The sequence below is a fragment of the Triturus cristatus genome, chromosome 7 (genome assembly GCF_964204655.1).
Source record: "Triturus cristatus chromosome 7, aTriCri1.1, whole genome shotgun sequence".
Classification (NCBI taxonomy): Eukaryota; Metazoa; Chordata; class Amphibia; order Caudata; family Salamandridae; genus Triturus; species Triturus cristatus.
Genome location: NC_140590.1, coordinates 1,565,461,788 through 1,565,486,789, shown reverse-complemented (window position 1 = coordinate 1,565,486,789; position 25,002 = coordinate 1,565,461,788). Strand labels below are relative to the sequence as shown.

The window sequence follows — 25,002 nt, the reverse complement described above, 5'->3', positions numbered from 1 at the left end:
CGTTCTAGACCTTTTCATGGATCTTTCCCTAACCTAAATAAAAAGGAGATTAACTCTGGGTCTAGAGTAGGAGTATAACACACTTTATTATCAATTTGAGGTCTCAAACATTCTGCCTTTAAACAAACTGGCCAAGGTTTACAAAGACTTTGTGTCAGGCTTACGTTACTTTTTTAATGATGACCAGCTGCAAAGTCTACTGGTGAGGTCTACAAATCAAAATTTGCGTTGGGTTGTTTTGGAAATGTGATTACTGGTTGAGGGGGGTAATCTCCTACTCAAGCAGCAACCACCATCTCTGTGAGGGTGAAACACAAGCAAACCCCAAATTAACCTGTGCTTAACCATTTGGCAACTTGGCACAAAAGCAGCCAGGCTGAACTTAGAGGCAATGTGAAAAGTATTTATGCAACATTTCAAACCGTAGTACGGTGAAAACACAACACAAGGAAAATCCCACAACAATTTTGAAAAACAAGAGTGAAATGTAATAAATTCTTTAAGATCAAAATGACAATAATTCAATCAATAGAACCGGACATAAGCGTTTTCACATTTTTAAGTAAAAATAGTGACTGGAAGAGCAAACTGTGGTTATCTGGTCAGACCAGAATAGTACAAAGTTATAAGTTCATGCCAAATGCAATGGAGCGCACCCACTGAACAAAGTACCTTTCATTCTGGATTCTATAGTGTTGCGAGAATGCGTCATGCAGCACCAGTTCTGAGGATGCCATTGACAAGGGGCGGAGAATGCTAAGTCCTGCATCAAAGATGCATCACGCACCAGCGGTTCTGAAGAAACTGAGGGGCTGCAATGCGGAGTCCTGCATTGTCGTTGAGGATGCTGTTGACGAGTGGCTTGTTATACGAAAGCCTGCATTGAGAATGCGTCACGCAGCAGCGATTCATAGATGACTATAAGCTGCAATACGAGGTCCGGAGTCAGGGGATGCATCGTTCTGCTGCGGTTTCAAAGAAATTATGAGGATACGTGTCATGCTGTGTCTGTTCTGCTTACAGGACAGCTATGCAGTTAAACCACCTTCAAGCCCACTTCCAAGGGTCCAAGACTGGGTTGGCACCATTTGGGGGGGTAGGACTTACAGCAGACAGGGTCCAGGTGCTAGATTCAAGGTGGTTGTAGCCTTTACTGTCCCAAGGCTCAGATCAGGAAGCCAGCCAACAAGCCCTTAGGTGGTCCTGGGGTCAAGTTTTAGTCCTTGCACTCAGGCATTCGGGCAGCTTGGCAGCCAGGAAGAAAGCAGGGCAGCAGAGTAGCAGTCCTTCTGGCAGAGCAGCATAGCAGCTCTTCTGAGTCTTCTACAGGTCCAGTAGTGTGCTTAAGACTGGGGACTGAGGGTCCAAAATTTATACCTGGTGCCCATTTTGAACTAAGAGAAGTGTTTGCAATTTCCTGCCTTCCTGTTATGTCCCCAGCTTGTCTGAGGTTACAAAAGACTAGTGTCATTCCCTTTGTGAGTGTGCTCAGACCGAGCCTTTGTGATGTGCACTTGTGGTAGGTGACAGCTCCTCCCCTCATTAACCCCTTCGGTGCTCATGACGGAACGGTTCCGTCATGAGCGTCGGTTGAGCTGTGCTCATGACGGAACCGTTCCGTCATGAGCCCGCCCGCGCAAGAAACGGTCAACACCGCGGCGGAATTCGCGCCGCATGGAAGGGGTTAAGTCAGAGATGGCGCATCCTGCCAACGTTTTCCCCTTTGCCTCACTGTCTGTGTCTGTGAGCAATACACAAAGACCAGCTGCCAGCTACACCTACTCATGTGATTCAGGATACAGTCTGCTGGCACCAAATGGTTGGGACAAGAAAATGGAAACTTTCTAAAACTAAACAGCTAGAAAAAGGCCTTGCCTGCTGCCTTGTGATTTTACGAAAGAGGTGAAGACAGAAGTATTCAAACCAGGTGCATTAATTCCCAGACGATATTGATCGCAACACTTTCTTTATCTTATTAAGGTTCAATAATAATAAGACAAGGTACAGTGTGTCAAATGCACAGTTAAAAATCTAATCAACTGTACATAATAATAAAAAATTCCGTAACAAAGCCAATTGAGGGATCACTCGTGCTCCCAAATGCAAAAAAGTGAAAAAGCAAAAATCATGTCAAATAATACATACTCAACTTATAATAAGATACATTCAAAAACATATCGCCTAGGATGCCAATCAAAATTATTTATTTGATTCAAATGGAAAAATGTCCTAACTCGAATTTCCACACAAATGTAAAGAAGGGGACAAAGTGAGGATTGCTATGGTCCGCCTAAGCAGTCCATTTGCCCTTACACAATTATTTAAAACTATACAGTCCATCGTTCTTGGCCCGATATTGTTGACGTGTTTCAACCTCAATTGCTTAGAGTTCTCTCAGTCCTGTGGGACAAGGAATCAACATTCACACTGTGTGTAGGAGGGGGCGAGGAGAGGGGAAACTATACATATGGGCTATAAGTAAGTGCTTGTAACAGTGAGCCCGATTCACAGAAGTAATGAGAGACAAAATCCTAAACTTACTACTTTTGGTATTCACAGAAGGCATTTAGTAGTCGTAAAGTTAGGATTTTGTCATAAGTCTGTCTTAAGTCTGTCTTAAGCCTGTCCTAAGTCTGTTTTAAGTCTGTCTTAAGTCTGTCCTAAGTTCGTCTTAAGTTTGTCGTAGGTCTGTCTTAAGTCTGTCTTAAATCAAACTTAACACAAAATCCTAACTTTACTACTACTAAATGCCTTCTTTGAATACCAAATGTAGTAAGTTTAGGATTTGGTCTCAGATTAGTTCTGTGAATCGGCCCCTTCCTCACTTACTCCATGGATGACTAATATTTTAATAAACGCACAATTCAGTGGTCAGTAATCAAACTGTAAGGTTATTGGATGGGACAATTTGTAATGCTTGTAATCATTAGCAGACTGCTTGGTGGCCTCCTGGTAATTTGAAAAACTCCAATTTGATGCCCCACAGTTTCTTTCTTATTTTTCAGCCCATGTTGTTGCAGCCGATGACCAAAGACAACCAACAAAGACAGCCCTGCATCAGTAGCTTGCACCCACCTGATTCTCTGTATGTTGACTCTGTTAATGTTGGATGCCTTTCTCGAAATCAGTCACAGTGCCTCTTTAAAGGTTGTTCCTCCCTTGGGTATACCTTCTACTAATCATTGGTCAAGAGCTTTTAAAGGTTTCCTGTTATTGGGTGGCTAGCGATCAGTTTCTAGCAGCAGCTGTCAGTCACAAGCTAAAACGGGCTTCAAAATAAGCCATAAACAAGATCCTTTTTAATTTTTCTGAAAATTCGGGATCTGGAAAGTAAGGCTCACATGCTGGAATCTCCTACTTGATTTGGCTTGTGAGTGTTTTTGGTCGACAGATGGTTGCTGGTTTTGGGTCAGCCCTGGCGAGTCAGCTGATCTGAAGTTTTTAATTTTGAAGAGTAAGAATAAGCGGCAATAAATAAAACATGAGCAGTGTTATAGCTCCAAAGATGCGGATGTGGTACAGGATACAGCCTAAAACAAGCATTGGTAAATGCAATAGAGTTTGCCTAAATCTCCCATGGGTCTGCAGAGAGTTCTAGATGGGTTTTTGTGTTTCTGTGCGGATCGTGGATTGGAGATCAATGCCACAAAAACGGAATATATGATCTTCAATCCACCCCTCAGGACCCGAGCACTGCCCTTTATAGGGACAGTTAGGCTAGAACGGGTATATACGTTCGAATACCTGGGGGTGGTATTAAATCAGTCCATGTCATGGGACTCCCACTTAACCAAGATGAACATGAAACTTTCCCAGCTTGTGGGGGGCATTGCAAGAATGGCGAAGGGACTAACTTACAGGCCGTTTGCGCCTTGCTTGCAAATTTACATATGGAGCTGAGCTATGGGGTCATACCATGGGCCAGAAACTCCAAATCACGGAGAATGACTTTCTCAGACGTCTGACTGCTTTACCGAATAGCACCCCACTTATGCCGCTTAGATTGGATTTGGGCCTAAGACCAATTTCAGAGGTCCTCGGTCTTAAACCCTTGACCTTCTGGTGCAAACTTTGGTCGTCTCAGGATCTCCTGAAATATAGAGCTGAGCTGATGGAGATCTTTCGGTTGTGCAAAAGTACTCAAATTCCATGGCTCAGCTATATCAAACGAATTTGTGAGGCACTCGGCAGACCGGAGCTATGGTCTGATCCGGCAACGGCCTGTCTCAAAGTTTCCCGCAGGTCTATCTCCAAAGATTACTATGACTACTACCTGAGTGTTGCCACTACAAGTGCCCGAGTGGGCTCTCAAACAGCATATTTTCTAGGCTTTAAAGACTTTTTCCAACTAGATCTTATTTACGATGATATGGGCCCGCCCTTAACGAGGAAACTCTTTATGCAATGGCGTTACAACACACTGCCATTAAGGGCCTACACATTCCGCTGGGCACATTCAAACCACACTGCTCATTGCCCCATGTGTTTACTCCCTGAGGAAACGGATCTCCATATCATATTTTTCTGTCCAACCTATCGCAGAGCAAGGAGTTACTGGCTCAGGCCCCTCCTAAGCAATATGGGTTTTAGACAGTACGCCCCCGCTTTTAGAATATTAAAAACAGACCTTTCCCCCCCAATAGTACTTGCGGTGGCAACATTTTTAACTTCCATGTGGTTTACTCGCATGCGCTATATCAAGTCTTTGCAAACGAGCTAATTGCCTGATGCTCTTAAAAATTGTTGTTCATGGAATTTTATTGTTTTTATTGTATTGTACTGTAATGTTGTACTTTGTTATCTTTTATGGCCCTGGTGGCCGAAATAAAGATTTGATGATGATGATGATTAATAATAAGTTGTTTTTTGTTGTAAGTTGTAGCTTGGTGAGTAGTTGTGCAATCTAAGTTACTGAAACTCTGTTAAGTGTTATGAATTGTTTATTGAGAAAGGCAATATATGAACAAGTTACTTATCTTCGGTAACAATATACCTGTAAGAAACATAGGTTAGTTGTAGATTCCTTACCTTAGAATTACCCCCAGGCATCAGACTGGATCCGAAACGTTTTTCATCAGCAGTACCGCTGCGCGTCGAAAGGTGGTGTCGGTCGGCTCCGCGTTCGCCGTTGTCGTTCTGATCACTGGGATGACGTCGCGGTAGCTACTTAGACGCCACCCTCGCGCGCTGACGTCAGTTCTGTACACGACTTTCCATGCCAGAGCGCAGAGCCATGCAAGACACTGACCACTGGTGCACAAAACTAGGGCCCTGAAAGGAAATCCTTAACCCTAGAAGTCAGTTCGCAGAAGGGGGAGGATGTGTGGGGCAGTAAGGAATCTATAACTAACCTATGTTTCTTACAGATATATCGTTACCGAAGGTAAGTAACTTGTTCATCTGAAAGAAACAGTTAGTTATAGATTCCTTACCTTAGAATAGATACCTCAGCAATACCAACCCCGGAGGTGGGTCTGCGAACCAAGTTCACACCAGAAAGTCCTGGAGAACAGAACGGCCAAAGATGCCATCTCTCTGGACTTGGCTGTCCAGGCAGTAGTGTCTTGTGAATGTGTGCAGCGATGCTCACATAGCTGCCTGACAGATGTCATTATGGGGGACTCATGTCCCAAAGCAGTGGTAGCTGCCGTCGCCCTGGTGGAATGGGCACGCAACCCCACTGGCAGCTCCTTCTTTGCCAAGTAATAACACGCTTTGATGCACACAACAACTGTCTAGAAATGGTCCGTTTGTGCACGGCCCGACCTTTTTTGGCACCCATGTAGCCAACAAAGAGCTGGTGGTCATCCACCCGGAATTGTTTTGTGCGATCCAAGTAGAAGGAAAGCCCACGCTTTGGATCCAGACGGTGGAGCCTGTCTTCTTCTTTGGAAGGATGCAGAGGCGGAAAGAAGGTGGGCAAAGTGATGTTCTGTCCAATATGGAAAGGAGTAACCACTTTGGGAAGGAAAGAAGGACGAGTTCGAAGGACAACCTTGTCCGGATGAACAGTCAGAAAAGGAGGTTTAGAATATAGAGCTTGGCGCTCACTCAGCCTGTGCGCAGAGGTGATGACCACCAGAAAGGCAGTTTTCAAAGTCAGAAGCCTGAGAGGACAGTTATGTAACGGCTCAAAGGGAGCGCACAGAAGATATGTAAGAACCAAATTCAACTCCCACTGGGGCATCAGGAAGGGAACAGGAGGAAAAAGATGAGTAATGCCCTTAAGGAAGCAATTTACATCAGGGGACTTGAAAAGAGAAGGCTGATCAGGAAGCCTAAGAAAGGCTGAAATGGCCGAGAGGTAGCCTTTTAGAGTGCCCAGAGCAGAGCCTTGCTGGGCCAAAGAAAGAAGGAACAAGAGAACCTCAGAAAGAGGGGCAGAAAGGGGATCCACAGCCTTTGCTGTGCACCATGCCACAAATTTGTTCCATCTGCAGGCATATACCGTCTTAGTGGAGGGACGCCTCGCTGCCAAGGTAACATCATAGACTTTGGGAGGAAGGTCGAAAGCTGTCAACTGCCACCGCTCAATCTCTATGCAAGGTGGTGGAGGCTGGACAGGTTTGGGTAGAGGACCGTCCCCAGCTTCTGCGACAGAAGATCCTCCAGAAGAGAGAGTAAGATAGGAGGATCGATGGTCAAGTGCAATAGCTCGGGATACCAGACTCTTCGTGCCTAATCCGGAGCCATAAGAATGACTTGGACCCGGTCTCGCTTAATCTTCTTCAGCAATCTGGGCAGAAGTGGTATAGTCGAAAAAGCGTATAGAAGACTGCAACTCTACTCACGACGAAAGCGTCGCTGAGCGAGTGGCACCTTAGAAATCCCAATGCACAGATTGCTGACATTGCGCGTTCTCTTCGGTGGTGGATATTTCTAACCAAGGCTCTCCCCACTGTTGAAAGAGACCTTGCACCACCTCCGAGTGAAGACGCCATTCGTGATCCATCATGTACCTGCGGCTGAGTTTGTCTGCCCTGGCGTTCAGCGAACCTGCCATATGTTGAACCACCAGGGATATGCCCTGATGTTCCAGCCATGCCCAGAGACGTAGAGTCTCCTGACATAGGGTCCACGACCCCACCCCACCCTGTTTGTTGCAGTACCACATCACGGTGGTGTTGTCTGTAAACACCTGCACTACTCTTCCCTGGACAGAGGGAAGGAATGCTTTGAGTGCAAGACGAATTGCACGAAGCTCCAGAAGGTTGATGTGGTGCCCGGACTCCGCTGGAGACCAGAGGCCTCTGTTCTCCAACTCCCCCATGTGGCCACCCCATCCCAGAAGAGATGCATCAGTCACCACTGTGAACTCTGGTTGGGGAAGGGAGAGGGATCTGCCGTTGACCCAATCCTGGTTCGTTAGCCACCACTGCAATTGGTATGCGATGCCCTCTGAGATCTGGATGCATTCGGACAGGTTCCCCTAATGTTGTGCACACTGGAACGTCAGGTCCCACTGCAGAGCCCGCATATGCCATCTGGCATGGTCCACCAGCAGGATTCAGGAGGCCATCAGGCCCAGTAACTGGAGGGTCATCCTGATCGAAACCCGGGATAGAGGCTGAAAGATCGGAATCATAGCCTGAATATCCCAGACTCGCTGTTCGGGAGGATAGACGCGAAACTGCGTCATGTCCAGAACGCCTCCGATGAATAGAAGCTTCTGAGAGGGAGTCAGGTGCAGCTTTGGCACGTTGATGGAGAACCCAAGTGAATGCAAGAGGTCGGCCATAGTCTGGTGGTGGGAGACGACAGCTTGGGATGAGCTCGCCTTCAACAGCCAGTCGTCGAGATTGGGGAAGACTGAAACCCCTGATCTGTACAGATGAGCTGCGATCACCGCCATCCCTTTCGTGAACACCCGACGGGTGCTGTAAGGTCAAAGGGGAGCACAGTAAACTGATAATGTTTGTTGCCTACCATGAACCGTAGGTAACGCCTGTGGGCCGGCAGGACAGAGATGTGAAAATAGGCATCCTGCAAGTCCAACACTATCATCCAGTCTCCAGGGTCAAGGGTAGACAGGACTTGAGCTAGCATCAACATTTTGAACTTCTCCTTCTGGAGGAAGCAGTTGACGTTCCTGAGATCCAAGATAGGACGCCGGCCTTTGTCCTTCTTGGGCACCAGAAAGCAGTGGTCATAGCAACCACGACCTGGGACAAGAACTCGCTTGATGGCTCCCTTAGCCAAGAGAGCCATAACTTCCTGTTGGAGAAGGGCCAGATGATCCTCCGACATGCGATGGCACTGAGGTGGCATGGCTGGGGGGTAGTCTCAAAGAGGAGGGAGTAGCCCCTTTGTACTATTTGCAGAAACCCACCTGTCTGACGTGTTGGTGCCCAGGGGGGTGATGGCAAATCCTGCCACCCACTGGCGATTGGTGGCCCTGGAAAGTCGGACTAGGAGGGTTTGGAGGTTGCTGCAGAGGGGGCAGTGCTGGCTCCCAGAACCACAACAGTGGTTCCCAAGTCCCTGGCAATGCAGGGGCCAAACAGTTTGCTCTGGCCTGTGGCCCCGGAAGAGACATCATCGGGCACCCTTTCTGTAGCCACGAAAGGGGCGAAAAGCAGACTGCACAGGGCGAGTGGTGGAAAGGCCCAAGGACTTGGCCGTAGCCCGTGAGTCCTTGAAGCGCTCTAGTGTGCTGTCTGCCTTGTCGCTGAACAGGCGACGGCCGTCAAAGGACATGTCCATAAGGGTAGCTTGGACATCCCCAGAAAAGCCAGTTGATCTCAGCCAGGCCTAGCGTCGAAGGGCTACCGGCGTGGAAATCGTCCTGCCTAGCGAGTCTGCGGAATCTCGTCCACAGCGAATGGTAAACTTTACTGCGTCTCTCCCTTCGGCAACTGCACGGGAGAGTAGGGCCTAGGCCTTCTCCGGGTGCTGGGGCAGCACTTGAGGTACTGTATCCCACACGGAGTGGGTGTAACAGCCCAACAGACATGCAGTGTTTACCAACCACAGTCCCAAGCGGAGGAAGAAACATTTTCTTCCCAAGATGGTCCTGCTTTTTGGATTCCCTATCAGGTTGTGTGTTAGGGAATGCGCCTTTGGATATGGAGGCTTGGACCACCAAGCTCTCAGGGGTGGGGTGTTGGGAGAGGAAAGTGGGGATGCCCGGGGCCGGGCAGTGGCATCGGGCAATCATCCTATCCACAGGAGCTCCTGTGTTGGGTCTGGACCAGGTCTCAAAAGGATGTCAGTGTGGGCTTCATTAAACGGTAGCAGGGGCTCAGAAGAGCTTGTTGCCACTTGAAGCACCTCTGTCAGGAGGTTAGTCCTGACTGCCACCGTAGGTAGCTTGATGTTGACAGCCTCAGCTGCCCTACGCAACACCACGGCGTAAGACGCTCCCTCCTCCGTAGCCACGGTAGGAGGAGACAACATGCCAAGGTCTGGTGAGGTATCCAGACCACTGGCTTCCCCCAGTTCCTCTCTCCAGTCTGGTTCGTAACCTAGCTGGTCAGCCAAAGTGTCTCCAGACCCCTCCCAGTCCTCCTCACCCTCCTCTGGCTGCCAATCGGGTCTCAAAGAGCCAGGGTAGAACAGAGGCACAAAAGTACCCGTCAGCGCTGGATCCGGTGTTGGTCGATGCCGGTCCAACTCCGTGTCTACATCTGGGTGGCGGCCAGGGTCGACGGCGGCTGGGGACACAACTGGTGTCGGCTGTGGACGTGGAGCCGGTGGAATCGGCACCGGGGGAGGTGTAATCAGGTCGACTGGCATCGATCCGGATCCAGGCCTGGATCCAAGGGGGCCCTGCGGTGCCAGGGCTGAAGCCGCTGGTGTCAAAGGCCCTTGGCCCCCAGCCGAGACCGGGGGGCCCAAAGGCTCATCGGTGGAGTCGGGCTGCCCAAAGATGGCATGCATTGCTTCGTAAAATGTACGAAGCTGGGCAGGTTCTCTCTGGGTCCCGGAAAGGGAGGGAAACTCGGAGTTGACCCTTGGGGCTCCGTATGCGGAGCTACGTGAGGGGCAGCAGCCTCATCCCTCGTCGCGTCGGCCGACCGTCGGGGAGAAGTCGAAGAGCGACGGTGCTTCTTTGACTTCTTCTTGTGCTCGGACTTACCTGAGGAGTGCAAAAACTTTTAAGAAGACTGGTGGGGTGGCTCCGCGACCGGTCCCTCGACCTCCCACATGACATGGATCTCGAACGGCGCAGTGCCGTCTGCCGGGCCTCAAGAAGCTTTCGGGACCGCTTCCGCAAAGTCTTCATATTCAGGGTCTGGCAGTCGGAGCACGACTTGGTGTCGTGGTCACACTCCGGGCAAAACAGGCACACGTGGTGCAGATCCGTCACTGACATCAGCTGGCTGCAGGAGCCACAAGCCTTGAATTCGGGTATCCCTGATGTGCACCAGGAGTCGAAGACTCAAATTTGACGTTGTCAAAGGTCGGCAAAAAGTCAGTCAAAAAGTGACTGGAGGTACCGCTGTCTCCGGATCTTTGCTGGCTGGCGCACAAAAAGAAAGAACTGACGTCAGCGCGCTAGGGCGGCGTCTAAGTAGCTACTGCAACGTCATCCTGGCGACCACGATGCCAACGACGAATTCGGAGCCGACCGACGCCACCTTTTGACGCGCTGGGGTACTGCTGACGAAAAACTTTCCGGATCCAATCTGACACCTGTGGGCAATTCTAAGGTAAGGAATTTATAACTAACTGTTTCTTTCAGATTGTGCTGTTACTGGTATTACTGTAAAGTGGGGACATTAGATAAAGGGCGGAGGACAAAGGAAAAAAAGATGCACCCGACAAGTACACGTGAAATGGGTGCAGCCTCGGTCTAGCTCCTGGAGACTATCAATTCACTCTGTAAATTTGTATGAGTGTTTTCACTTTCATTTCAGTCTTGCTAGTGACGCAGCCTCTGCCCCTTACCACCCCTCCCCGACATATATTGGCACCCTTGCCTCAAACCCAAAGGGTGCCAGTACTTTGAAGACCACTTGCAACAACTCCACCACTTTATAAAGTACAGTATAAATCACAGGTGAACAAAAATAAGTCACGTATCTATCTTCTCCTTACACTTTTAATTTGCAGTGCTACAAAGGCACACCTAAAGCACAAGGAGCTATATAAAAAGCAAGTTTGTATATTCAGTTAAGATAAGATGCTTAACAGTGAACCACACATGCAGGTCGCTGCTGTCACACAATAGTTCTACTAGAGAAGCTCTGCTTTCATAACTTAACTAAGACTGTCTTGGATTAACGGCGGGCACAAATTAGTTTATTGGCCTCTTCCCATCTTAAATGCAGCACAGGTTGCATATTGCCTCCATTTTATGTGAAGAACGCTTCTGATGAGGACTGACTGTCATCAGAAACAGCACCAAAATTGTATGAGAAATATGAAAGGATGCTGCAGAATATTTGTATGATGATTTATGTAAGGTGAGGAATAAGCAAGGAAAATGTAGCAGAACTGTCCAAATTGAATAACTCTGGGTGCATCTATCTGCAAGCAGCACTTAAGAGGCTTTCTGTCCGCCTGAAGACAGAGCAATGTAACACAATATCCCCAGCTTCGTCTGAGAGTGGGGCGGCAGAGAGGGTAGGGGATAAGAGCTCTAGCAATGGGCTCACAGGCATTTCTGAGGCAGATTAGCAGAGCCATGCGCACACAGTACCAGGTGATGCCTGACCTTTTTGCAGCATCACCAGCTTAGCATGTAATGTGCGCTAAAACCTGCGGAGGCCAGCACCAGTATTTCTTGCACCCGTTTCGTGGAAAACAGCAAGACAACTTCGGCTGGTGAAATAAAAATGCCAGGCTAGAGACTATAAGGGAGGTGCAGAGGAGGGTGTGTGAAGAAAGTGAGGGATCACCAACGACAGTGAGGTGGGGGCATGGAAAAGTAAAACGAAAGAGCAGGAGATGGACTGCAGAGTCCAAAAGTAAACAAGAAAGAATGAGATGCTACGCCTATGAAAAGACGAGTTTACCCCCCCCACCACTTGACATAGTGAATGACCAAGATATCAACACATGCCAAAGGAAAGTGGAAGTAACAAGAAAGCAAGTTTCCTGAAAAATATTGTAAATAGAAGACTTCAAACAATTTATGTGAAAGCAGAGCACAGAGAAAGGCTGATACCTAGGAGAGCGGAGGAGAGGGTGACACCAGTCAGTGGGAGGAGGGCGGGGATGAGGGAAATGGACTACGGGGCATGCACCCTCTCGAGAGTGCATGTGTCATGGTTGTGCCCGAGTTAGCGCTGCAGTAAAGGGGGAGGTGAAGGCAGAGTCACCGCCTGCATAAAACACGACGCGTCGGGAATACAGACGCGTTCTAGTTGTTGGTCTCTTGCTTTAGCACTTCCGGGTCACTCCTGTCACTTCCGGGTCCTGGGCTCCAGCATTGGCATGTCGCGTCTGTGGATCCTGCTTCCCCTTCAAGAGTTGCTGAGTACCTTCATCTGCTCTCGGACACTGATTCTTTAAAGGCGGCACCGGGACCTTCCATGGCCCTTCTCCGCTTCTCTCGGCTCCTTCGACCAGAACCCTCACTTGGTTTGGTGGTAACGCACTAGCACTAGTTAGGTGGCCCGACCCCTGAATGCTCCCTCTGGTTGCTGTGTAAGGGCTCCTTCTTGAGTGGGCATCCAGGCATCTGAATTTTCCTTATATTCTCGATCTTGTACAGAGTGTTCTCACACATTATTTGTATTGTGCGATATATATATATATATATGTATATATATATATATATATATATCCCATGACAGCTACCTCGGCTCCTGAGGCAAGGAGCACATAGTTGCATATCACAGAGCTCAGATTTTGCAGGGGTTGACAGTCGCTTCTGCCCCTTTTTGTTGTGCACTATACAGGCCTGCTGGCTCAACTGATTAGGTGGCTGCTTACTGAATTTACGTTGATCGTTTGGAAGGTTGTGCTGTTAACAACCCACAAAAACACACTTTCTTTATAAGCCACCATGTATTATGTGTTCCTCACATGTTTGGGGGGGTAAGATATGCAACTGCTTTACCTCATAATTACCCTACTGTGAATCAGTATTATTAGGTGTTAACATTATCTTTATCTGTGTTTAGGAATATTGCACCTGTTGCGTTTTATTTCATTAACTGTGGACACAAGCGGAAGAGGGGAGATTTCCAGGTAGGATATTTTGCAGACCATTAGTTATGTATGCTTGCTCCTAGCCTATCCAACTGCTGATTTAGCCTTTTGTTCGCAGGAATTCTTCCGGATCCCAGTGGAGCTTTCGTGGTGTTGGACGTGTGCTGGACCTGCCCTGTCTCTACTTCTCCTTCCCTTGTCTCCCCTCTTCCCCCTATTCACTGGTACTGCTTTGACATTGTTGGGCGGGCTAGTGGTAGAAGGAAGTTGGGATCTATTCATCTGACTCCTGCCTCCTGTCCCCGCGGAGACCTCAGGTGAGCCTGACAGAATGTTAAGAAGTAAATAAACGAGAGAGGGAGGAGGACAGGTTGCTTGCTCACCCGTATTGTAAAACAGTAATTACTATAGAAACCGAAATGTGTGTTTGCAATTGCAATTGGAGGTTGTTCAGGATATGCCCAATGTTGTTTATGGAGTGGTAACTTACATTTTGTATGAGATAAACAAAGATCATCCATTAAAACAGGCTAGTTAGAAGAAGAATAAATATTTTGCGGGAGACAATAATTTAAACATATGCATCGTAAGGAAATGTGTATACCATGTGTGAAGTTGTTTAGTAAACAACCATGCTTCAAATGTGACGTCTGTGCGTTGAAGGCTTAATCTAATAAAATAAGTTTCACTCACCAAAGCAAATGAATATGAGTACTTGGGCCTTGGGACACTGATAAGAGAAACACACAAAGAACAACAGGAAATAGAACGCTATAACCAATAGAAACTGAGGAAAAGTAAAATGGCAAGCACAGGAAAAAATAAGAAGTACGGTTGGGATGTAAGCCCATTTTAAGATATATTAAGTATAATAGATTTCACAAGCACAGCGCAAGCACTGTGCAGGCAAAACATATAAATGGTTCCAGTCTCCAGTGGTGTGTCTCCCTAGCATTCCCAGTGAGACATGCACCTTCTCTCAGGTTTTGATTGCTGTAGAGGAATTTGTGCAAAGTAAGAGAGTATGGAAGAAAAATGCAACAGCGAGACACAAGTAAGAGGCTCATAAAGTAAGAAGGATTAGCTGAAAACTCCAAGGCCTCCATTAAAAGTTCCCCATTAATTCATCAAGGAGATATCAGAGCCATTATTAACAAATGTTGCTGGTACCTCCCCATGAACTAACATGAATTGTAAATTAAACTCTGAGGAATGGGAAATAATCTGCCAGAATTTGGATTTTGTACAAGTTTTCTTCAACTCCTGGGAGTTTAATGGAGAGCAAGTGGTAAATATCTTTGGCTGGGCCTGTTCAGGTTGGGGGTAGGGAAGGGTTGGCCATAAATTGGATTGACCTGGACAGCACCATGGGCGAAAAGAACACTTGGGAGCATATTTACAAGGGCATTGCATCACGCTTGCACCGCGCAATGTGGTACATGCACAACACAAAGCTCCTAGTCATATTTATGAAGCCACGCAAAACCACTTTGCGTGGCTTTGAAGGTCTTCATAAATATGAAGTAATGCAATCTAGCATAAATCTCTGCGTTGCATTATTCTGCACAAGCAAGGCATCCCATGGGCATTGTGGTTGGTGTTCCTATGCAAATCCAATGGTTTTTGACACATTCCCAGATTTAACAAACCTAGAAAACCTGGGACTGCCCCAAATAGATACACCTCGCCAGGTGTGCCGTAAGGAGGAGAAATATCTTTATTGCTCCTTGTTTTTTCCTCTTTCTATGTTCGCTACCTTCTGCAGCACTCATAGAAAGAGGAAAATGCCTCTATGGATCATTTTTGTGCAGGAAGGTGCCCCTTGCCGCACAAAAACAATCCTGCCTACAACACAGGCACCCTTGCACTATGGTACAATGGTACCTGCATTGGTGTTAGGCTGCCGAAACGGTGGGAGTGCAGGGAGAAAGGACATGAATGCACCGTATTGTATAAATACATTGCATTCCTGCCCTTTCTCTGTGACGCAGGGCTGCACAGCAAAGTAACTTGTTGTACTGCCCTGCACCACAATTCCCATAAATATGCCCCTTGGAATTTGTTGCGGTGGCGGGGGGGTCGTTGCGGTACTTGGAATGGTCTATGGTGGTATTACCAATTTGGGTGGAATATCACTCCATGTAATAAGGGTCCTAGTCTACGTTTTCGGCTGAAATGAATGGACATGTGATTAAGTGGCAGGCCATTGGAAAGCCAGTGTTGTTGAATCTAGCAATATCGATAGAGGTGAAAGCGCTGACGGACACAGACGTTTTAATGACTAATAATTCCTGCAGCAAGCTTCAAGATTTTGAAGCTAGGAGAAAATAGGGTGGAAATGGCAGCATTCAGACATAATACTGCATATGATCTGCAGGCTTCAGGTCATTAATTAAACTTAAAACGAGATTAGCTAAACCAGTTATGTCAATAATGAAATACCCCTCTTCCAGAGAGCTCCCTTCTTTAATCCATCACCCATCACTCCCTACCTGTTTTTAGGTCTCGCTGAGCCCAGTGCATGCGCTGGCTCGGAGAGACATTTTGTAGTTGGGATTTTTAAAGTGCTGCATGTGGCCTAAAGCTTGAGTGCACGCGAGCATGCACGCGCGCAGCCGTCAATCACGGCTGCGCGCGCACCACTCGCGTGCTTGCCACACAGCGCGTCCCGTCCTAGCGATCGCGATCACTTTCGCTTTGATCGCGATCGCTAGCGCGCCCAATGCTTGTTTTTATAGAGTTTCGTACAATAAGGATTGCGGATCTAGAGACAGCACCTGCCAGCCTGCATTGCCACACTACATTCACGCGCTGCAAAGAGAACACGTGTTGCGCAGCGCACTATTGCCCAATTTAGCTGTTAAAATACTTCCAACTTTGCATTTCAGTAACTGCAACATGCAAGCACCGGGCATTGCTTCAGCAATATAAAATTATTATTTTTTAAACTGCCAGCTGCCTCCGTGTGCTTATAAAGCACTGCATAACACCACCAGACTTTCATTTTAGCACAGAGGAGCACAGCAGAAATAAACACACAGCAGCAAGTTGTGACTGATGAGAAATAGTGGACAGCGTCTGCATAAACGTCCCTATAAAATAAAGATAAAAACTATTTCTAGTAAATAACTTACTTGTTAAGCTTAGCAAAGGATGTCACAGGTTCCGCAGAGTCAATCGTGAGCTTTGAAGGATTATGCAGCCCTGCCTTGCGTGTGACTGCTACTTCTCATGCCCATTTAGAAGCAAGGTACTCGGCCAGCCCCTTCCTGTTCCTCTGCTATTTGCTGACAGCATGCCCTCTGGCTGCATTCCAAGCCCCGCCTTGCTGCACGTTCGCGGAAAGTAAACCCTCCTAGACGGTGGCAAGCCTTGCAATTTTTAAACCATTAAGCAGGATACTTGAACAGGTAATAAATAGAGATAAAAGAGCTGCCGACTTTGTAATTGGGGAACCGGGTTCGAGTCCCAACGTTGGCTCACTGTCCGGTAATTCTTGGCACATCATTTAATCTCCATGTGCTTAAAAAATGAACGTGACCTTGTGTAATATAACTGGTGCTCTTGTAAAGTGTTCTCGCGCCCTTTGGCTGAGTTTGCGATATATGAAACCACAAAAACAATGCAGGAGTGTTCAGAAACAATTCCTTGAAATACTGTACATAGTCACCTCTTAGAAAGCATGCATCAGCTGGCATGACCCTTGGAATTTTGGCCCTCATGCCAACATTTTGGATTTGCTGCCAACCTGGCTTGCCTGCCTTATCCCTGCCCCAGGCGCGGAGCTAAATATTTGAATGACTTCCCTATTTTTCCAATACAAAATACCTGTACAATACTTTACCTCTATGTCTCTCGTCCTCATTCTAGTCATTGCTTAAGAGTTGATCCACCTCACTGAGACAGGAAAACTACAGGAATGCTGAAAATGAAAACCCGCCCACCAGGCTGGGTGCCATAAATAGGCTTTTATTCCCAGCATCCTCCTGTTTTGTTCCTGTCTGGACTGAGAGGAGGACTGCAGGAGAAGAAAGAGATAATGGCTAGGACTTGATCTCTCGTTCCTGTCCTTGGATTGTTCTTCAAGCTTGTTCCCTGCTGCACTTGAGCATACCCCAACGTGGATTTATATTTTAAATTGATTACAACTCTGATTTAATTCTAATTTTGTGGAAGAGTTGGATTAGTTCTTGTGCTTGGCTTGAAGCTGTACAAGAGGTTGGCAGAAGAATGCTATGTTTTATTTTGCATTTTGAATCCTTACTGATAAGTTATTTCCAAAGATGTGGCTGGAATTTCTTGTAGATGTTCTGCGCCACATCCTTAATTGAGAAAAGAACATTGGTAGAAATGACAAGTGCACATGCGTAGTAAATGAAAATTGGGCAGCGCATGTATACACTTTCTTTTTAAGAGACCGGGAAGGCAGGCAATCTGGAACACCTTATTATAAAGTCTCTGGAGGCCACATTAGTTTTCATTATAAATGGAGTTCTGCAGGTTGTGAGTGCTGATTTCATGTTCCTGTGTCCTCTTGTTAATATCCATGGAGAAGCAATACAGGGCAAGGAGGCATGCTTCTTGCTCCTCCTCAAACAGCTCCAGGTTAGATCTCCTTCACCCAAAAGAAGTAAACCTACATTTAGAGAGGTGAAGAAAAATACGATTTAAGGGATCGGACAGGTGGCATTGGCAGATTTAGAGCAGAGAAATAGCTCTATTTATGACCATGGGAAGAGATCAGCTGTGTTGTCAGACTCGGAGGTCTCTGGATCAAAAAGCATTGAGAGGGAATGTACCCCTGAGGATGAAAGGGGCAGGTATGCGATTAAAGACATCAGTCCTCTGCATTTCTCTCTTCTAAGAGGTAATATGGGGTTTCTGACTCCGGAGGAGCTTGGTGCTCCAAAAGAGACTGCGCTTCACCAGTTTGTATATTCTCCACAGCGTTGTCTTCCAATCTAACCTCATTTTATAGATGTTGTACTACAAGAGTATAAGGAGCCAGACAAATTCTCTGTCCCGAATGTATGCAGCATCTCTACCTCCTCAATGATATAGACTCCATTAATGTCATATTCTATTCCTGAGGATTCGTTAATTGGGATTCTGGTAGTGACAAACTCTATGACAGAGGACGTTGTCAACAGACAAGAAGTTGGACTCAGCTCTTCAAAAGGTGTATTCTGGTTGTCATTTAGCATTAAGAGCAGGCGTTTAGGGGGCATAGACTTTCCAATCCATAGTATCGGAATGTAAGACATTTTTAAAAGCAACAAGAGAGGGAACAGAATGCTCTGCTATTTTAGAGGTGATGGAGAGGCAAATTAATTCCTTTCGTGCATATCATTTGATGCTGTGGGACTAGCTGCTTTGGCTAGGGGTGCTTCTACAGCTGCCGGACGTAATTTGTTTCTGAGAGAATGGCATACTGATGCTTCACTGAAATCCTCCGCTCTTAGTATGCCCTTCGAGGGAACACATCTTTTTGAACAGGAATTGGATTTTTTCAAGAAATGAAAACATTCCTCCTCCTTTAGGAATCTTCATCAGAATACTTCTTCAAACTTGGGGTGGGGGTTAAGGAAGCAAATTCTTTCATCAGCCAAAAAGACAACAATGGACATCCTTTAAAAGTTGTGGGAAAAGTTTCCAGTCCAAATATTCTCAAACGGAAGCAGGGGACTGATACATTTCAAAAGCCCGGACTATGCTGGAGATGGCCACTAGTGACCGGTAGAAGAGAGGATTTAGCACTTCAAAGCAGCCTGGGAGGCGTTTGTTTCAAGTGGGCGGGCTCACTAAAGAATATTCTGTCTCTCCTCTGGACTCCAAAGTAAAGAAGATACTGGTGTCGAACTGTACAGAGAAAAAGTCTGCATTTGCTCAAGCAATTAAGGATTTCATATTGATTAAAACAGTGACTCCAGAATGGTAATAAACCTCAAGCAGGTGAATCAATGAGTCATAGTAATCCACTTCAAAGTGGAGACACTACGGAGCATCATCCTGTTGATTCCATTCGGAGAGTTTATGGTAACCATAGATAGGAGAGATGCCTAACTCTACATTCCAGCTGCGAGCAGTCATCAGCGGTCTCTCAGGTTCTGTATCATGGAGATCAGTATCGGTTCCAGGTCCTTCCTTTCAGCCTGTGGTTGGATCCTAGAATTTACATAAGTGGTTCCTCTGTTGATGATTCAGCTATATCTGCACGGTTGGTCACGTTTTCCATACTTATAGGATTGGCTCCTTCAATCTCCTTTACAGTCCAAGCGATTGAAAGGATGGGAAGTGGGTTTCAAAACTCAGAAGAATCAAGGGTTTCTGATCAATGAGGCAAAGTGTGGATTGGTACCACTCGCAAGATCAAACTTTTATAGGAGCATTGTTTTATTCAGTGAATTATAAAAACAATTCTAATGTAAAGATAACATTCCTAACTATAACATAACATTAACTTTAACCCCTTCTATGCCCATGACGAGATAGTCTCGTCATGGAGCGCGGTTGCGCTGTGCCCATGACGAGACTATCTCGTCATGGACCCCGCCCGCTAATGAAAGGCCCGGCACAGGAGGGGGAAAGGGCGGGGCACTCAAGGGGTTAAAATGTTTTCAGTGAAATATATATTTCTCCTAATATACAGTGCATGCCTTTGGAATTTGCAGTGTCCGAACAGCAATTTTTGGTTACAGCGCACTATAAGGCTGCAATTGGTATTGTTCATGAAAGCTCTTCAGTATCATATTCGACTGCCACTGGACGACGCTAATAATAGGAATTGAAGTTTACAATGTAAATATAGTAGTTTTCCTAAGAAGTTGCTTAGGCCTCTCCTGGAACAAAGAGAAATAGCCTGCAGAAAGTCACAGCTCCAAATGTTACTGCAAAGCTGAAATAGTAAAAAAAATGACTCGCCTTTTTCAATCAAATTTCACCAAGTCTCAGTTTTTGACACTATTTATGAATGGGAAGTGCCCTTGCGTATGAGATGCATGAGACCACTAACAAACTGCAGGTGAATGCCAAACTGGTACTCGCTAATGTTACCTCACAAGAGAGGAGCGCATGAGAGGATGCTGCCAGAAACAACAGGTGGCCTGTGTCACAAGCCTTTTCCTCAACAGAGGCTGCCAATGGTAACCGACACTGTAGTGCGCTATTGGGATGAAGTAACAGGATAATTATGCATGGAGATTTACCTTCACAGAGGTCATGTGTTAAATAATAATTGGTGAATGTAATTGTTTTGCCTTTGGAAGCGAATGAGAAACTCAAAACAGGTGTTGCAGACTTCCCAAGTGGGTGTGTGATTTGGATAGATCATCATAAATGAAGGATAGATGTTCAAAATGCCCTGTACTATGCCTTGGATGTGGTTCATTTTATTCATAATTTATGTCGACACACATTGTTTTTTTTTTGTTTTTGTTTTTTTTTTCCAAATTTTTATTAAAACAATAAATCAGTTACAAGCATGGGCCTACAACCACCAGGGCCGGCCGCTAGACTCAGAAAGGATCGTACATTACTTAAAGCAGTAGGCGACACCTGGGGCCCAGCCCCGTAAATGGCTCAGGATAGCTCGAGAGAAGCAGGAGACATACATTTAACATAAATAACAACAAAAAACAACAGGCGAGGCATACGGGCAAAATGCGTGGGTCAGGCTACATCCGGGGGACTTTTACTCCAAACCTTCAATTAGCTATCAACAGGAGGGAGTACTGAAAGATCGGGGGGGGGGGTAACGGGAAAGGAACATCTATATTCGATTATTACAATCAGTTGCAAGGAACCATCAAGGGTCAGGGGGACAAGGCAATATCGGTGTCCACTAGGGGGGGCGTACAGATACCCCCACGATACACGTTCCATTGCCCCCAAATTCTACCCCATGCCCCGGGTTTACCGCGGGCCACATATACAGTCTTCTCCCTGAACATACACCAGTCCATGTTTTCCTTCCATACTGACACGGTGGGTGGCCGCTGGGAGCCCCAAAGCTGCGCTATATCCCTCTTAGCAATCATGTAGCCCAGGGCCGCCCACCGAGTCTGCGCCGCGTTATAATCATTGGGCTCCCACACATTCAAGACACAGCGACGCACCTCCGGCAGCAGCGCCACCCCGGTGACTTGTCCCATGACCCCATGAACCCGACGCCAGTATTCCGCCACCTCCCGGCACTCCCAAAGGATATGGAGAAAGCTGGCACTGAGCCCACACCCCCGCTTGCAGAGCCCATCTTCCGAGAATCCCATCGAGACCAGACGGGGGCCCGTCACATACACCCGGTGGAGAATCTTTAACTGGACCAGGCGGAGACGGGCTGGAATGGCGACTTCCTTGGGGGACGATAGTGCGGACTGCCAGTCCTCGTCGTCTAATTCCACCCCGTCCCCCGTCCACGTCTCCCGAAGGCGCACCAATAGGTCAGCCCGATTATTAATGAGTTTTTTATAGATTAAGGAGATAGTACTGTCGGGAACATGACCATCAAGTATGCGGTCCTCGAGGGGCGAAGAGGCCGGGATCTTGGTCCCCTCCCCAAAGACAGAAAGCAGGGCATGCCGAACCTGGGCGTATCGGAAGAACTCCTTTTCCGTGAGTTCGTATTCGCTCTGGAGCGCCGCGAAGGTCTTAACCGCGCCCTTCATCCATAAGTCTCCCACTCTACTGATGCCAATCGTATCCCAACGGTCAAACCCCTTCGTTGTCCAGAGGCTTCCCAGTCGGTCGGAGGCAAATAAAGGAGTAGCGCATGTTAGTCGCTCACTCCAGCCCATGGCTACATTGGCCGCCTTCCAAATCCGTACCGCGATCTTAGTGGGGCCCGTCAGGGTCCGTCCAGCCGAGCGGGAGTAAAGCGCCCTGTTATAGTTACCGCCGGGAAGCAGGAATTTATCCATCTCATACGCCGGGTTCAAGCCAGGCGCATACGTGGCATGGTTAATGGCTGATAGCTGTGAGGCCCAATAATACCTGCGAATGTCGGGAAGCGCGATGCCCCCGTTGTACCAGGGGAGAGTGAGTTTGGCCAGGGCGATACGCGCCCGTCCGTCCCACACCAGTCTCCTCTGCAGGCTCTCTACTTCCCGAAAGTAGGCCACTGGAATGATGTCGAAGGAGTTCTGAAGTGCATAGAGGAACCTGGGAAGGGACATCATTTTAAACAATGCGGCCCGACCCAGTGGGGACAGGGGCAGCCTACACCACCGAGCCGTGTCTTCCCTCAAACGCCGAAGTGGAAGCAGGAGATTGTGCTCATAGCGAGCTACCGGGTCCAACGAGATGTGTATCCCCAGGTATTTAAAGCCGGACAGAGATATTTGGATCGGAAGCCGAGGCGGCAGGAGAGGGGGGCCACCGGAGATAGGATAGACACAGGATTTAGACCAGTTAATCGTGAGACCCGAATTTCTCCCGTAGGAAGTCAGAACATCGAAGAGAACGTTAAGCGACTGCCGCGGCGAGGTAAGATACAGGAGGATATCGTCAGCATATAACGAGACCCGATCCTCAAAGCCCGGGGCCCACCGGATCCCCCTGATCGAGGGCTCCCAGCGGAGCCAAGCGGCGAGTGGCTCCAGGGCAAGAGCAAAGAGCAGAGGGGACAACGGGCACCCCTGCCTCGTACCCCTACCGAGAGCGAAGGGCCGAGAGACCCGCCCATTTACCACCACCTGAGCCATGGGTCCCGTGTAGAGAAGCTTCACCCAGCCAAGAAATCCCTCCCCAAAGCCGAATTTGGTCAAGACAGCCCAGAGGAATGGCCACTCGATGGTGTCAAAGGCCATCGTGGCATCTAAAGAAACCAGCACGGCCGGTTCGGAGAGGTACTCTGCCCTGGCGAGGGCGCCATGGAGACGCCGCAAGTTGAGGGCGGTGTTGCGATCGACACACATTGTTGTATATGGATGGTGGACTCAAGAGTTGGCGGTGTCCTTGACAGGTATTCAGTAATGAATTTGACTCGGTGTGCCACCCTCAAACAAACAGGAATCCAGTAAGTATGCTTCCCTTGGTATTGCCCACATGTTTTTCTTTTAAATTGAATATTTTTTTTTAAATTTTCTTGACCTTATATGAGAGCTAGAATATTGTTAACTACATTACAATAACATAAATTATTAAAAAGGGTATGTATATATGCCAATAAAATCAAAAAGCCTTTTCTTTACACGCATTGAAGAACAGATGACTGGCAATTATCCACTATAGCAGCTACCATTTGTGACTGCTTGGAAGTTTGCGAATAGGAAGGCACTGAAATATGTTCGTAGGGTTTTTGATTTAAAAGTCTATAGTGGATCAGTCTGGTTAAACAAGTTGATGAAGGGAGCAGCTCCTCCGCTAAGGCGGAGGAGTGTCTCTTCACTGAGCAGGTCTACACAGAAAAAAATAAAATGATAATATCTCATTGCTATTATTTTATTTTCTGTTGTTGCTCAGCTGGGTAGGGGTGGGCTGGGCTCTGACAGAGGAGCTGGAGGAAGAGTGGTTTGCACTCTCTTAAGTGCACATGACGGTTTGGCCAGCCGTCTCAGCTGGCCAAGCTGTCATGCTAATTTTGCATGTTCTCCACCTATGCTGCATTACAGCCTGGGAGGAAACATGACCAGGATCCCTGTCGCCGTCTGAGCACAGAACCATGGCACTCAGACCAATCACAACGCTGCATTGCTTAGGTTAGCCTTGAAGACTGGAAGCTTCCTGTTCCTGCCCTGGAAGCAGGCTAAAAGAACCGAGAGGCAGCGGCACACAGGTAAATGTTGAATTTTTTTTTTCATCCCCCCACCACGACCCACCCCACCCCACGAATCTTAAATAGCATCCGCCACTGAGTTGATGTGCAAGTTGACGTGCAATAAAACAGTGATAAAGTGGCATACAATAACAAGCATTAGCATAGCCAATAGGTCTTGCCTTTGGAACCTTATAAGTATTTAGTTATGCAGTACAATATCCTTGGTGCAACAACATCAACTGTTGCATGGCTAAACACTTATAAGGTCCCAGAGGCGAGACCTATTGGCTATGCCAATGCTTGTTTCTCACTCTTGCTGGTTCCTGTGTTTTCCCTTTGGTTCGGCATCTCACTCTTTCTCTGTCTTTCTGCTTTGTGTGTTTTCATTCGGGTTGCTCTCCAGAAATGCCGGAAGTGGAAAACAAGTTGTGCCAGTGCCTCCACCGGCACCAAGAACAACTGGCTCAAATTAAGCACTGGGTACAGATCCAGAAAGTAATGTGGTGTTCCAATCAAAAGCACCAGTTTTACAGAGGTACAACCTACTTTGTGTCCTTAGTCTATTTCTTTTGTTTAGTCTAGAGTTTATTCAGTGTTTGTGGTATACAACGTCCAGGGCATTTTTAAAAGGTGTGTAGGCGAAGCAAGGGTCATGTTGCTGCATTAAAACTCTTTGTCAAACTCCCATTGATTTCACGTGTTGGTCTTGAGAAAGGTACGAGGACATGGGCACACAGAAAGGAATATGAAAAATGAAATGTTGGAATGATACTTGGAAAGGGCTGTGTATACTGAAACTTTTCTATAAATGTTTCCCTGAAGAAATCCCATATTGGGACTGGGCTATAATCTCTTATGATTTCAAGTAAAGAGAAGAAAAAAGAATATATGATTGGAAAATGCATGTGTCTTTGATGGTCTCTATAAAGTGACTGATGGACTGAATGTGGACGTTTTTATTACAATCACCTTGAGAATATAATGTATTGGACTTAGAAAATACAGGATACTGTCATTTCAAATGATCAGGCTGTGCTCTCCATTGTTTGCCTAGCTAACGTTGGCTCATTGGAGGAAGTATGCTGGCAGTCGGGCATCTTTGAGTTAGAACACTTGGGTATAGAAATTCACCTTGAGACCAGTCCAGT

General features: G+C 47.1%; 1 protein-coding gene across 1 annotated transcript in view; it reads right to left on the bottom strand.

The window, feature by feature from the left end:
• LOC146812390 (uncharacterized) overlaps positions 1-25,002 on the bottom strand; it is a 241,336-nt gene that overhangs the window by 169,007 nt on the left and 47,327 nt on the right. Inside the window, exon 8 of the mRNA XM_085619391.1 lies at positions 15,580-15,585. Coding sequence (XP_085475517.1) covers positions 15,580-15,585 — 6 coding nt within the window. The remainder of the gene's footprint in view (positions 1-15,579; positions 15,586-25,002) is intronic.